At 44.8% G+C, this 14,832-nt stretch overlaps 1 protein-coding gene across 6 annotated transcripts in view; it reads left to right on the top strand.

The window, feature by feature from the left end:
- The first annotated feature begins 5,280 nt into the window (after positions 1-5,280).
- Positions 5,281-14,832, top strand: part of TEP1 (telomerase associated protein 1) — a 50,078-nt gene continuing 40,526 nt past the window's right edge. For 3 of the 6 annotated variants that reach the window (XR_003731502.2, XM_015143202.3, XM_077940490.1), the window contains exons 1-2: positions 8,521-8,651; positions 13,264-13,854. Coding sequence is in view for 5 of the 6 variants with exons in the window: in XM_015143202.3 (XP_014998688.3) it covers positions 13,288-13,854 (567 nt within the window). In the remaining variant the exon portion in view is untranslated. Of the gene's footprint in view, positions 5,402-8,520; positions 8,652-13,263; positions 13,855-14,832 lie in introns of those variants that run through there. The other 3 variants (XM_077940489.1, XM_015143203.3, XM_077940488.1) reach the window with 2 other exon arrangements.

The following is a 14,832-nucleotide window of genomic DNA, read 5'->3' as shown; positions in this document are numbered from 1 at the left end:
CATGGACTCTACAAGTGGGAGCAATGAGTGAGTATAAGTGCCACTGGAGGTTTGGAGACCTGGTCTTCAAAAATTAACATCCAATTGCTGTAACGCAAATAGCTGTGAATTTAAAAGACGCTCAGCCAGAGCAAGGGATAGTGGGTTCTTCCTTCCAACAGTTTTTTTCACTTATTAGGATGTATTGAGCTGCAGATTATTATGAAAATGAGACAGGAGGTGAGACTTTTCAAATGGAGAACCTAACCTGGCCCCTTTGCCACATCAGCATCATGTAATCTTACTGCAGACTCAAGGACCACTCTCTGGCCCCAATGAGGGTTGATGAGATTATTAACCTTATTTTCTTCTACAGCTTAGGTCACACTGCTAGTCAGTAGCAGAGGAGGATTTAAACATTGATCCATTGGACCAGGTGTGGTGGCACATATTTCAAGACCCTTGTCTCAAAAAAAAAAAAAAAAAAAAAAAAAAAATAAACACAGATCTGTTGGACTCCAGAATGCATGTTTAAACAACCGTATTTAATATATAATATATTATCTGGCCTGGTGTGGTGGCTCACTCCTGTAACCCCAGCACTTTGGGAGGCAGAGGCGGGCGGATCACCTGAGGTCAGGAGTTCAAGGCCAGCCAGGACAACATGGTGAAACCTTGTCTCTACTAAAAAGACAAAAAATTAGCCAGCTGTGGTGGCAGCTGCCTGTAATTCCAGCTACTCGGGAGGCTGAGGCAGGAGAATTCTCGAACCCGGGAGGCAGAGGTTGCAGTGAGCAGAGATCATGCCACTGCACTCTAGCCTGGGCAACAAAAGCGAAATTCCATCTCAAAAAAAAAATTATTTTTATATATATAAATAATTTATATATATATATATATATATCTTCACCCATATCTTGTATTGCAGCCAAATATTCCAGTTCTTCCTTGAGTATTTGAATTCCCATATTTTTTACATTCTTCCTACAAGGCATTAAAATGTTCTAAGTTCACTATTTTTTTTTCTTTTTTGAGATGGAGCCTCTTTCTGTCACCAGGCTGGAGTGCAGTGGCGCGATCTCAGCTCACTGCAACCTCTGCCTTCCCAGGTTCAAGCAATTCTCCTGTCTCAGCCTCCCGAGTAGTTGGGACTACAAGTACATGCCACCATGCCCAGCTAGTTTTTGTATTTTTAGTAGAGACGGGGTTTCACCATGTTGGCCAGGATGGTCTTGATCTCTTGACCTCGTGATCCGCCCACCTTGGCCTCCCAAAGTGTTAGGATTACAGGCGTGAGCCACCATGCCTGGCCTTTTTTTTTTTTTTTGACATGGAGTTTCACTCTTGTTGCCTAGGCTGGAGTGCAGTGGCGTGATCTCAGCTCACTGCAACCTCCGCCTCCCAGGTTCAAGCAATTCTCCTGTCTCAGCCTCCCAAGTAGCTGGGATTACAGGCATGCACCCCCACACACGGCTAATTGTGTATTTTTAGTATAGACGGGGTTTTACCATGTTGGCCAGGCTGCTCTCAAACTCCTGACCTCAGGTGATCTGCCTGCCTCTGCCTTCCAAAGTGCTGGGATTACAGGTGTGAGCCACTGCACCCAGCCCCAAGTTCACTATTTTGAAATCCAAATTTTATTTCCAATTACCCCTGCCTCATCCCATCCAAAAGCAGGACTCAAATCCTTTTTGAGATCAGGTGTCCTGGTTTTGTCACCAAAAAAAAAAAAAAAAGGGATGATTACAGAGTACCCTGATGTAAACTGTCTTATATTTCGCAGGCCTAGTGTACCAGTTATCATTTACTGCTCAAAACTCTGTGACTTAAAACAACAACCATTTAATCATATCTCACAATTTTATGTGTAACTGACTTCATTAAATTTAGGCAGGGTTCCACTGGATGATTCTTCTGTTTCATGTGTCATTAGTGGAAGTTGATAGACAATTGGTAGATGAACTGATCTGAAGGGCTTAAGACAGCTTCTTTCTCCACCATGGCACCAGACAGGGCACATGTGTGGTGTCCTGGTGTAGATGGCTAGAAGGCTGAGCTCAGTTGAGTGTGTTAATTGAAACACCTTCATGTGGCCTCTTTAGAGTGGCAGTCTTAGGGTAGTTGGATTCACGTGGCAGCTCAGGGGTTCCCAAGGGAGTGTTCCAGAGTCCTGGAGGAAGTTCAAGATTCCTTTGACCTAGCCTCAGAAGTCCCAGAATGCAACTGCTGCCACCTTATATTGGTCAAGCAAGTGACCAGGTCAGCTCAGTTTCAAGAAGTAAGAAATTAGACTCTGCCTCTCAATGGGAGGGGACGCAAAGAATTTGTGGCCTATTTTAACCTACCGTACCTGATTAGAGAGACTAGTCAGTGAGGAATATCCTTGAAGAAAGATGAAGAAAGAGGCCAGGCATGGTGGCTCATGCCTATAATCCCAGCACATTGGGAAGTTGAGGCGGGCGGATCACCTGAGGTCAGAAGTTCGAGACCAGCCTGGCCAAGATGGTGAAACTCCATCTCTACTAAAAATACAAAAAATAAGCCGGGCGTGGTTGTGGGAACCTGTAATCCCAGCTACTTGGGAGGCTGAGGCAGGAGAATTGCTTGAACCCAGGAGGCAGAAGTTGTAGTGAACCAAGATTGTGCCACTGCACTCCAGAGTGGGTGACACAGCAAAACTCTGTCTCAAAAAAAAAAAAAAAAAAAAAAGATGAAGAAATATATTGGCAAATATCAACAGACCAGAGGCCAAATGCAGGGTTGTTTTGATTCAGAAGAGTCAGAAGGGAGAAGATACTGAGGTTCTTGTAATCTGCTTTCAGATGGCCCAGAGGGGCTTGTCTGAGGTGACAAGTGGCTATCCAGTAAGTGTGTTCTTGTCCACATATCACGGCTTGTGTGATGCTTTAAGTTGTGGTGGTTTGGTCAAACAAACACATACTGTGAATCTAAAGGTAATCATTCACAAAAAAGAAAAACATCAGGTAAAACCAATGGCTTTTCCACTTCCCACTGGTCACTCCCCTCCCAGTTTATCAGAGGCCTGCCCTTCCCAGTTCAAAGTCCATCTCTCCAGGGAGTTGCTCGAGATCCTTGCCCTCACCTGTAATACCCTATAGTTTGTTTCTGAGTCCATTATAGCACTTCTCATTATCTGCCTTGTATTTTTGTGACTTCTACATGTGTCTATCTCTACAAGATGATGAAGCCTTGAGAAGAAGGCATGTTGTATACATTTTACCCATGTACTAGCACTATTCTTTGACAAGGGATTAGCAGATGTTTGTTGATCAAAGTAGAGGAGGTCAATGAGCGTTCAAGAAAACTGACCACAAGTGAGCAATTTTAATAGGTGGTAGGACCCTTCCCAAAAGGGAAGACTGAGGGGGTGGCACTCCTTTGTCCCAGAGACAAATCAGTCTGGATACTACCCTCATCAGTTGGCCATTGCAGCTCAATGCTACTGATCAACAGGAAGGTGGTGTAGGCGTATATGCAGGAGAAAGTGAATGGTCCTTTAAGAACTTGCAAATAAGGAAAGCAAGACAGTTCTGTGAGTGAAGTGAATTCATTCCAGTGGGAAGTGGCACATCTTCCCTGCCCTGGTATAGTTATCTGATTGGCAAAACTCCTGATTTGTTCGAATGATAGCAATCTGAAGAAAGATTGCTTCAACTCAAGGGAATGGCTAACTTAGGAAAGCATGATTCAAAGAAGCAAATATTGGCAATATGACTAGCACTTCCTACGGGTATGAAAAGCTGAATGTGAACATTGTGAACATCTTGCCAGTTGGAAGGTTTTCTCTGTTGCAAGGCAGAGATGGTTCATCTGGCTCCTCAAAACACAGCTGAAATGTCCTTTAGGGATCATTCAGTGGCTGTGTGATTGGAACAGAATATCTGGGAATTGGGCCAAATTTTTAATTTATATATGCAATTCAAGTGTGACAGGCGCATTATTTACTACCCACCTCTGCCATGTGGTAGGTAGTAACTATCTCTCCCATTTAGGTAATCATCCTAGATTAATAGTTTTTAAAATGTTTACCTCAGATCAGAGATAAGAGTCACGATTACCTGAGAAACTGCTGGAAATGCAAATTTTCAGGTTCCGTCTCAGACCTACCTACTAAATCAGAAATTTTCAAAAGAGATGAGCAACAATATTTGTTTCAATCAGAGCTTTTTTTTTTTTTTTTTTTGGAGACAGGGTCTTGCTTTGTCACCCAGGTTGCAGTGGCACGAACACAGCTTACTGCTGCCTCGACTTCCTAAACTCAAGCAATCCTCTTGCCTCAGCTCCACAAGTAACTAGGACTACAGGTGTGTGCCACCATGCCTAGCTAAATTTTTTTTTTCTTTTGGCATTTTTTGTAGAGACAGGGTTTCACCATTTTGCCCAGGCTGTTCTCAAACTCCTGAGCTCAAGTGATCTGCCCACTCGGCCTCCCAGAGTGCTGGGATTATAGGCATGAGCCACCACGCCCTGCCTAATCAGGGGTTCTTAAATTTAAGCATGTACCAAAACCAACTGGAGAGCTTGTTAAAAATACAAATCACTGGGCCCTGACCCCAGTGTCTGGAAATATAGATTCTCAGGTTCCACTTCACTTGTCTGGATCAGTGTTTCTCAAACTTCAATGTGAGTGGAAATCACCTGGAAATATTGTTAAAAGATTGATTCAGTTGATCTGGGGTAAAGCCTGGGAGTCTGCATTTCTAACAAGGTGATGTTGGTGGTGTGGTCCACAATCCCATACTTCGATCAGTGAGACCCTTGAGCACAAGTTCCTAAACTTTTCTGCACATTAGTATCACCTGATGTGTCCATCCATTTGTGCTACTATACCAAAATACCTGAGACTGGGTAATTTTATAGATAATATAAATTTATTTCTCATAATTCTGGAGGCTGGGAAGTCCAAGATCAAGGCACTAGCATTTGGTGTCTGGTGAGAACATACCTTCTTGCTGCATCTTCTCATGGCAGAAGGTGGAAGGGCAAACAAAGGAGTGATTGCTGGTTTCTTCTAGCCCTTTTATAAGGCTGCAAATTCCATTCGTAAGGGCTCTGCTCTCATGACTTAATCTCTCCTAAAGACCCCAACCCTTAATATTATCACATTGCAGATCGAGTTTCAACGTGAATTTTGGGGGACACAATCAGACCGCAGCACCTAGAAAACTTCAAAAACTACTGATGCCTGGGTCCTGCTCCGGGTGATTGTGATTTAATTGGTCTGGGGTGTGGCCCAGACTTTGGAATTTATAAAAGATCTCCAGGTAGTTCCAATGTACAGGCCTTGCTGGCCTTGAATCTCTTTGCTGCTTCAGGAAACCAGAAAGTAAATCTAGATCCTCAAAGCCAATCAGGAAGCCATCACCAACTGCCTTCCCTCCTGTATCGCCAGTCTTCTCAGGTCTGATATTTATGGGAATATGATGGAAGGACTTGCATATGCTGTTCTTTCACTGGTGGGGCAGGTGTTTCCCATGGAGAGTCACAGACTATGAGGCGTTGAGGTTGGGATTATTATCTAAGGTATATTCTATGGGAAGAGGCCTTATAAAGTTGGCCTTCAGAAGAAAGGCCCTATATGGACTCCTCCAATCCCTCCCCTCACTTCCTTCTCCTCAATATGCTCCCACTGTAGTCACCTCACATAACCCTTTCTTTCAGGTTTCCTAGCTCTTGTGTTCCCTCACCAAACTCCTCTCTTTCTCCTATAAACAAATTGCTAGTGATGGTTTTTGATGTGAGTGGCGCTGCTCTTTAGGGGGTGTTTTTGGCTTTCATAATAATTGGGATGATTTTACACATTTAAATGAGTAGGGCCCAGGATAGCTCAACATTCAGGAACTGTTTAGGACACTACCACACAATGAGTGACATTTCTGCATCTTTAACTTTGAATAACTTGCTAGTCATTCATGTAGTTGAAAACTTGTTTTAATTAGGATCTAACTGAATTTTTTTTTTTTTTTTTTGAGTTGGAGTTCTGCTCGTCACCCAGGCTGGAATGCAGTGGTGTGCTCTCGGTTCACTGCAACCTCCACCTCTTGGGTTCAAGCGATTCTCTTGCCTCAGTCTCCCGAGTAGCTGGGATTACAGGTGCTTGCCACCACGGCCGGCTAGTTTTTGTATTTTTAGTGGAGATGAGGTTTCACCATGTTGGCCAGGCTGGCCTCAAACTCCTGACCTCAGGTAATCTGCCCACCTTGGCCTCCCAAAGTGCTGGGATTACAGGCGTGAGCCACCGTGCCCAGCCATACTTTAATTTTAAATATAAACACAAGGCATTTTATGCATAGTTTTAATACACACTAAACTTTCCAGGGATGCAACTACCATGAAAATCATGGGTAGATCATATCTTGTTTTGTTTGAAAATCTGCCAAAAGTTATTTAGTATTTTGGAAAATCATACCACATCAGTAATTCTGTTCATGGTATTTGAATCACCATTATAATGCCTGTATCATTTTGCATTTGTAGCTGTTACATTCGAGGTGATTTTATATAGAGATGCATATATCCGAGTACCACATTGTGTCTTCTTGAATGTTATGCACAAGCAGTTATGTATCTAAACACATAGTATTTAATTATAAGTCATATTCCTTCTACTATTCATTTTATCTCCCATCCAAGTACTAACCAAGCCTGACCCTGCTTAGCTTCCAAGATCAGACAAGATCGGGTGCGTTCAGGGTGGTATGGCTGTAGATTCCTTTGTATCTCTTTAAGAGATTTTATTAATCTTTTAGGCCAGGCATGGTGGCTCATGCCTGTAATCCCAGCACTTTGGGAGGCCAAGGTAGGAGGATTGTTCGAGCCCTGGAGGTTGAGACCAGACTGGGCAACATAGCAAAACCCTGTCTCTATTTTTTGTCTTTAAATTTTTGTTTAAAATTGTGTGTGGAGGTAAGTTACATGTTTTATGATTATGTATCAGGAAAATAAAAGGAGCATTAAAATATTTGTTATAAAAAGGAAATGTTTTAGTTCAGGTGGCTACAACAAATTACCGTAGACTGGGTGGCTTAAACAACAAATATTATTTCTCACAGTTCTAGAGAATGGAAGTCCAAGATCAGATTGCCAGCATGGTCTGCTTCTGAAGATGAGGGCCTTCCTTGGGATTGCAGATGGCTGTTTTCTTGTATTCTCATATCGCGGACAAAGAGCTAGCTAGCCCTTCCGTCTTTCCTTATGAGGCCACCGATTCCATTTATGAGTATTCTTAAACTCCATGACCTAATGACCTCCCAGAGATCACACCTTAAAGACCATCGCATTGGGATTAGCGTTTCAATATATAAATTTTGGGGAGACACAAACATAAAGACCATTGCAGGGAGTGTTGGGACTGATGGGGTGGGTGGCAATGGAGGTTTCTAAGGAAGGAAAGTGGTACTGGCTCAGTTAATAGAGGATAGAATATCCTCAATTCTGAGCCGAAGCTCAGCTGTTACCTGAGACTCAAGGGTACCTCTCTAAGGAAAGCAATGATATTTTCCAGAAGACAGCTAATCTGCTTTATAGGCAGAAAGCATATTTCTCCTGCTACTATGTTTGGTCCTGTCTTTACGAAGCTAGCATTATTAACCTAAGGGTCACTTGTCTCTTTCCTAAGCCTGGTTCCATCTTCCTGGAAAGGGTTCAGCATTAATCATTCAGGATGGCTCCAGATAGATTCTGTGTGTCCACGTATCTCTCTTCTTTTTTTTTTTTTTTTTTTTTTTTTTTGTTGAGACAGAGTCTCGCTTTGTCACCCAGGCTGGAGTGCAGTGGCCGGATCTCAGCTCACTGCAAGCTCCGCCTCCCGGGTTTGCGCCATTCTCCTGCCTCAGCCTCCCGAGTAGCTGGGACTACAGGCGCCCGCCACCTCGCCCGGCTAGTTTTTTGTATTTTTTTTTTTTAGTAGAGACGGGGTTTCACCGTATTAGCCAGGATGGTCTCGATCTCCTAACCTCGTGATCCGCCCGTCTCGGCCTCCCAAAGTGCTGGGATTACAGGCTTGAGCCACCGCGCCCGGCCACGTATCTCTCTTCTGATCAACAGGACTTGCTCTTAGTTCAGCGAACTTGGATTGACTGATGTCTACACTTGGTTACAGGCGGTTGCTTTAGACTTTCCGTCTCCTTTTAAGGAGTTCCTCAAAGGAACTTTAGGATGAATTGAGTCTGACCGTCGTTGATGCTAGGAAGGAGAGGTGTACAGACAGGCAGCGAACATGCTAAAATCTTTTCCAAGAAACAGTGGCTGAAGAGATAATAGGAGAAAAAAGACAAAAATTAGCCAGAGGAGACGAATTTGGTAGGGGGGAAGCCCTAGGGACAGGAGAAAGCACCGGAAAGGGAAAAGAAGAGAAACAACAACAAACTAAACTCGGGTCCCAGAAAAGGCTGCAGGGGTCCTGGGCATTCGCGTCGCCGTCCTGGCATGTCGTCGTGCCCGGCCCTCGGCTCGCTGCCCCTCCAGCCGCTGCCGCGCCCCGCCCGGGCCCGAGAGTCTCCGCCCGCACTGTCTCTTCCCAGATCCGCATCCGGCTCCTCCCCCGGCTGCCACCCTTCCCACTGGCAGAACCCAGAGCGAAGTTTCTGCTTCCTGCTGCGGGAATTGGACGCCCCAGGTCAGGCACCCAGGGTCTCCAGCCCCAGTCTAAGGTAGGGCCCGAGCGCAGGCAGAACTTGCCCTGGCCCTGGGTCTAGGGCTCTGGGCTGTGAGGCTGAGAGCCGGGTGGGAAGGGCCTGGCGGGGCCGGTTAGGAACCACCCGAGACTCAGCTAGGGGTGCATCCACCCTGCTCCTCCCGGCCCCGGCGGCTCCGGGAAGGGGAGGGAGTGTACACTGCGTGAAAGGGGAGGTGAGAAAGGAGGACAAGGCTGAAGGAGAGGGAGGGACAGGAAGAGAGACCACGTGACAATCATCCCCTCTTACTTCCTTGCTCTGTGTGCCCACTGAAAGGGGACAGTGGCTGTCACCAACAAATGGTAGTATGAGAACCGTTTGTAATAATAGAAACCCAGACTGTGCTTAAATGTGCTAGACTACCATACAGCCACTTGAAGACTGAGGTGGAGGCCGGGCGCGGTGGTTCACGCCTGTAATCCCAGCACTTTGGGGGTGCGGAGGTGGGGGATCACCTGAGGTCAGGAGTTTGAGACCAGCCTGGCCAACATGGTGAAACCACTCTCTACTGAAAATACAAAAAATTAGCCGGGCATGGCGGTGGGCGCCTGTAATCCCAGTTACTCGGGAGGCTAAGGCAGGAGAATCGCTAGAACTCGGGAGGCAGAGATTGCAGTGAGCTGAACCACAGAGCCAGACTCCACCTCAAAAAAAAAAAAAAAAAAAAAAAAAAATTGGTGAGGTGGGTATTAATGTGTTAACACGGCAAGGTCTCTGAGATGTACTAAGCGCAGAATGGAGTCTAACTTATGATCCTGTTTAAAGCAAAAGCGGAAGCAGCGGTGATGGTGAAGGCATATATTTGTATAGGCATAGAAACTGTGAAACTGTTAGTATAAAACTGTTAGCAATGTTTACTTCCAGAGAAGGGAACTAGAGATGGAAGTGGGGATGGAACTTTAGCTTTTCATTTGTGGTTCAGCTGAATCTCCTTTCAAAAACTCCAGGGTGGCAAAAAAATAAAATGAGCAACATAGTGAGACTGTCCTTTTTAGGATAGGACAGTCTCACTGTGTTGCTCAAATAAACTGTCCTTATTTTTCTGTTATTTTTGGTTTGAGATCTCTTTAAAAAAAATCTGAGTCAATTCTGAGATTCCCCACTCCTTTCCTTGGGGGCTCATGTAGGGCAACGACATGAGCAAAATGTACAGGGCATGGAAACCATCATTTTGTATGTGTTTGTCACATTGACGTCCAGTGAGATATTGCTGTCCTTTTTGGCCCTGGATTGTTAGTCATTCAGGTCTTCTTGGAAGTGTTCTATACTCCTGTCCCTAAGCTTTTTCACACTAAGTTTAAGTGGTTGACTTAACAATATTATTCCCAAAATATTTACGTATGAATGAGAGATTAGCCTTTGTCCAAATAAATAAGAAAATACATTCCTTTTTTTTTTTTTTTTTTAAATAGAGGTCTCACTATGTTGCCCAGGCTGGTCCTGAACTCCTGACCTCAAGTGATCCTCCCACCTTAGCCTTCCAAAGTGCTAGGATTATAGGTGTGAGCCACCACACCCGGCCAGAAAATAGGTTCCTGATGGTATAATTCAAGCATTCTGTTAGGCAGAGGTTTCTAATTTGCAGTTTATGGAGATCCTGGGAGGTCCATAAATGGGCTTCATAGACACTCTGAAAATTGAGCACAAAACAGTATATACTCTTATTTTTTCTGTGAAAAAGCTCCATAGCTTTCACGAGATTCTCAAAAGCCTCTGAATCCCACTGACCAGCAATTGTGGGAACAACGGTTAACAAGGCTAAAAGGGTCTCTCTCCTTAGGAACTTAATGGTCTAATGAGAAGAAAGACAAACAGGTGATGTGCTGTATGATAGGGGAAGTATGGGTGTTGTGAAAACAAGGAGAAGGCCACCTAAACCAGACTGGGGCTTGGTGTCAGCACAGGCTTTTTGGAGGAATTGATGATGAAACTGAAGCCTGTAGAGTGAGAGGAAAGTAGCATTTGGCCTTGTAAAGGAGGGGTGGTGTTGGTAGAAGAAAGAGTGTTGCAGGGATCTGCCTGTGCAAAGGCCCAGAGTCAAGAGATATCTTGGCAATTAATAAGCTAAATAAAATTGGTATGATTGAAGCTTAGAGTGCTGAGAGTTAGATTGGGGTGTTAGTGAGAGATGATGCTGGGAGGTGACCAGAAGTCGGGTTTTGTGTGTGATGCTGAGGATGCAGAGGGGAGCAAGACAAAGGAGCCCTTACCTTAAGGAGTTTTATTTCAGTAAAGAGAAACAATTAGGCTGGGTACGGTGGCTCACGTCTGTAATCCCAGCACTTTGGGAGGCCAAGGTGAATAGATCATGAGGTCAGGAGATCGAGACCATCCTGACCAACATGGTGAAACCCCGTCTCTACTACAAATACAAAAATTAGCTGGGCATAGTGGCCCATACCTGTAATCCCAGCTACTTGGGAGGCTGAGGCAGGAGAATTGCTTGAACCCGGGAAGTCGAGGTTGCAGTGAGCCGAGACTGCGCCACTGCACTCCAGCCTGGCAACAGAGTGAGAATCAGTCTCAAAAAACAAAAAAACAAAAACAAAGGAGAAACAATTAGCAAGTGGGCTACTAAGAAGCAAACATGCTTTAAAAAAAAAAAAAAAAAAAAGGAGTCGGCCAGGTGCAGTGGCTTATGCCTGTAATCCCAGCACTTTGGGAGGCCGAGGTGGGCAGGTCACAAGGTCAGGAGTTCGAGACCAGCCTGGCCAACATAGTGAAACCCTGTCTCTACTAAAAATACAAAAAAAAAAAAAAAAATAGCTGGGCGTGGTGGCGGGCACCTGTAATCCCAGCTACTTGGGAGTCTGAGGTAGGAGAATGGCTTGAACCCTGGAGGCGGAGGTTACAGTGAGCCAAGATCGTGCCATTGCACTCCAGCCTGGGTGACAGAGCAAGACTCTGTCTCAAAAAAAAAAAAAAAAAAAAAAAAAAAAATTGGAGTCTCACTACGTAGCTCAGCCTGGTTTTAAACTCCTGGGCTCAAGTGATCCTCCTGTCTCAGACTTCGAGATTTGCTGGGGTTACAGGCTACCACATCTGGCTCTAGCAGGGAGGTCCTTTAGACATATCTATATACAGTGTGTCACCACATGGATTAGAGGGTTTCAACAAAGGTGGTGGTAGGAGGAATGGAGAGAATTGGATAGATTTGAGAGACACTGAGGGAGTGGAATCAATAGGATTTGGTAGTCTACTGGATAATAATAACAAATAATAATAACTTCTATGTTGAACACTTAGTGCCAGGCAATGCTCAAACTGCCTAATATTTTTTTCTCATTTATTTCTATAACAACTCTGTGAGGTAAGCATTTTTCTTAATTTTATAAATGTGAAAACTCTAGAGATACAGAGAATTTAAGTATCTTACCCAACCAAGATCCCAAGGTAAAGGAGGATTCAAACTAAAGTCTGTCTCACTTCAAACTCCAGTAGGCAGAGGGGGCAAAGGAAGGGGAATGGATTTGGGGCAGAGATAAGAGAAGGAGAAAGATGATGCATTTAAGATCTGTGGAATCTGGAGCACCTTTGAATCATCCAGAGGGGATACCCAAGAGGCAAATGGATAAAAGAATATGAAGCTCAGGAGGGAGACCTAGGTCCAGGAATAGATCCGTGAGTCGCCAGCATAGAAATGTTATTTGGAGCCACATAGTGGGTGAGACTACCCCAGGAAAATATGTAAAAGGATTAGAATAGAACTCTTTGGAGCATCGATGTTAAGAAATGGCAGAGAAAGAATCCCCAAGAAGATCTAGCCAGAATAGTTTTAAGAAGAAAATCAGGACAGTAGCATCATGGAAAGCAAAGGAAGAGAGAGTTTTAACGAGAGAGTAATCAACAATGTCATATTCTACTTGAGGGGTGAAATGAGATAAGGGCTAAGATGTATTTATTTATGGGAGTAACAAAAAGTTCCTTGGTTACCTAAGAGGACTTGTGGACTGGTGGGGACAGAATCCCATTTAGATGGTTGAAGAGTGAATAGGAGGCAAGGAAGCTGAGGTGGTAAGTATTGGCAACTTGATTAAAGTACCTGTTTCTCTGGAGCTAAGAACCCACAGTCCAGATTATATTGCGAGGCCCCTCTACTAAGTAGGGATTAAACTGATAGTCCTGTAGCGGGGGTCGCAGGGAGGGGGTGGAGTCTCCTTTATCTTCTTATGAGAAGGCATGTCCCTTCTTCTCCAGTCATTCCTTTTTGTTTCTTTTTTAAGAAATATATTTTATTTTTTAAAACTTTGTAGAGATGGGGTTTCACCGTGTTGCCCAGGCTTGCCTCGAACTCCTGGACTCAAGCAATCCTCTTGCCTTAGCTCCCAAAGTGTTGGGATTATAGGCATGAGCCACTGCACCGGCCTTTTCTTAATATCTCTGCTCTTAAGCCTCTGCCTTACCTTTTCCCTACCCCTCTCTCTTAGAATATTCTCTGGATGAACCCAGTCCTAAGAAAAACAACATTCATTGTTTTCCACTTGCAAATCACTGGCATTATCGGGAGGGCTGTGGCGAAGATATGCTCTCCTACAAATACACGCTCAGTGCAGCCAGGTGCTCATCTCCTGTCTTTCTCTCCTTCTAGGCATATACAAACTGAGTTTCAGCCATGGAAAAACCCCATGGGCATGTGTCTGCCCATCCAGACATCCTCTCCTTGGAGAACCGGTGCCTGGCTATGCTCCCTGACTTACAGCCCATGGAGAAACTACATCAGCATATATCTGCCCACTCAGATATCCTCTCCTTGAAGAACCAGTGCCTAGCCACGCTTCCTGACCTGAAGACTGTAGAAAAACCACATGGATATGTGTCTGCCCACCCAGACATCCTCTCCTTGGAGAACCGGTGCCTGGCCACGCTTTCTGACCTGAAGACCATGGAGAAACCACATGGACATGTTTCTGCCCACCCAGACATCCTCTCCTTGGAGAACCGGTGCCTGGCCACCCTCCCTAGTCTAAAGAGCACTGTGTCTGCCAGCCGCTTGTTCCAGAGTCTACAGATATCTCACATGACGCAAGCTGATTTGTACTGTGTGAACAACAGCAATTGCCTGCTCTCTGAGCCTCCAAGTTGGAGCGCTCAGCATTTCTCTAAGGGACTAGACCTTTCAACCTGCCCTACAGCCCTGAAATCTCTCTCTGCCACAGGAACAGTTCAGGAAGCAACTTTGGTAATAGCTCCAGGCACGCATCTTGACTCCAGCCATGTCTGTTGTGCTCTCTTGTCTCTAGCTTTCAGTGTCTCAGTTTCCCTCTGTGCTGCTCTGTGTCTGGCTATCTTCTCTCCTCAGAGCCTCTCCTAAGATACCCTTTGTTGCAGGACCATCTTCACTGGCATCGTTACTTTTATTGCATATCTACTTTGGAGATTTTGTGCAATAGATCAAAAACAATTCCTGTCCTGGCTGGGCACAGTGGCTCATGCCTGTAATCCCAGCACTTTGGGAGGCCAAGGCAGGTGGAGTCCAGGAGTTCGAGACCAGCCTGGGCAACATGGTGAAACCCCATCTCTACCAAAAATACAAAAATTAGTTGGGTGTGGTGGTGTGCACCTGTAATCCCAGCTACTTGGGAGACTGAGGCACGAAAATTGCTTAAACCCGGGAGGCGAGATCGCATCACTGCACTCCAGCCTGGGCAACAGAGCGAGACTGTCTCAAAAAGATGAAAGCCCAAAAGACCATAACAGAAAACAGTCCCTGTCCTTAGGAAGCCTCTGCTCGGGAGGGCCAGCGTAATGTCACTATAGCAGAGTCAGTTAGGTGCTTTTGAGATCAGGCATGAGATACATCTACTAATTAATTTTCCAACAGCCCTATCAGGGCCTATACCAGAGACCACTTAATTGTGTGTGCATGTGCAAACACATATCCACTTTTACACATCTACATGCCTACATTTAGTATACAATTCAGAATCACTAGATAGACACACATTGCTTCTGTATATACTTGTGTTTCGGGTTGAGGGACAAGGCTAATCTGAACTTTTTCTGTCTCTGCCAATTACAAACTATGTAATCTTGGGCAACCTCTTAACCCTTTAGAGCTTTAATTTCCTCACCTTTAAAATGAATTTAATGAAAATCTACTTCACAGGGTTATCAGGATTACAACTACTGCCATCTTAACATTCATTTAGGGCTTTGC

The sequence above is a fragment of the Macaca mulatta genome, chromosome 7 (genome assembly GCF_049350105.2).
Source record: "Macaca mulatta isolate MMU2019108-1 chromosome 7, T2T-MMU8v2.0, whole genome shotgun sequence".
In the NCBI taxonomy this organism is placed as follows: Eukaryota; Metazoa; Chordata; class Mammalia; order Primates; family Cercopithecidae; genus Macaca; species Macaca mulatta.
The sequence above is the reverse complement of the archived record's forward strand: the minus strand, read 5'-3'. Positions and strand labels throughout refer to the sequence as shown.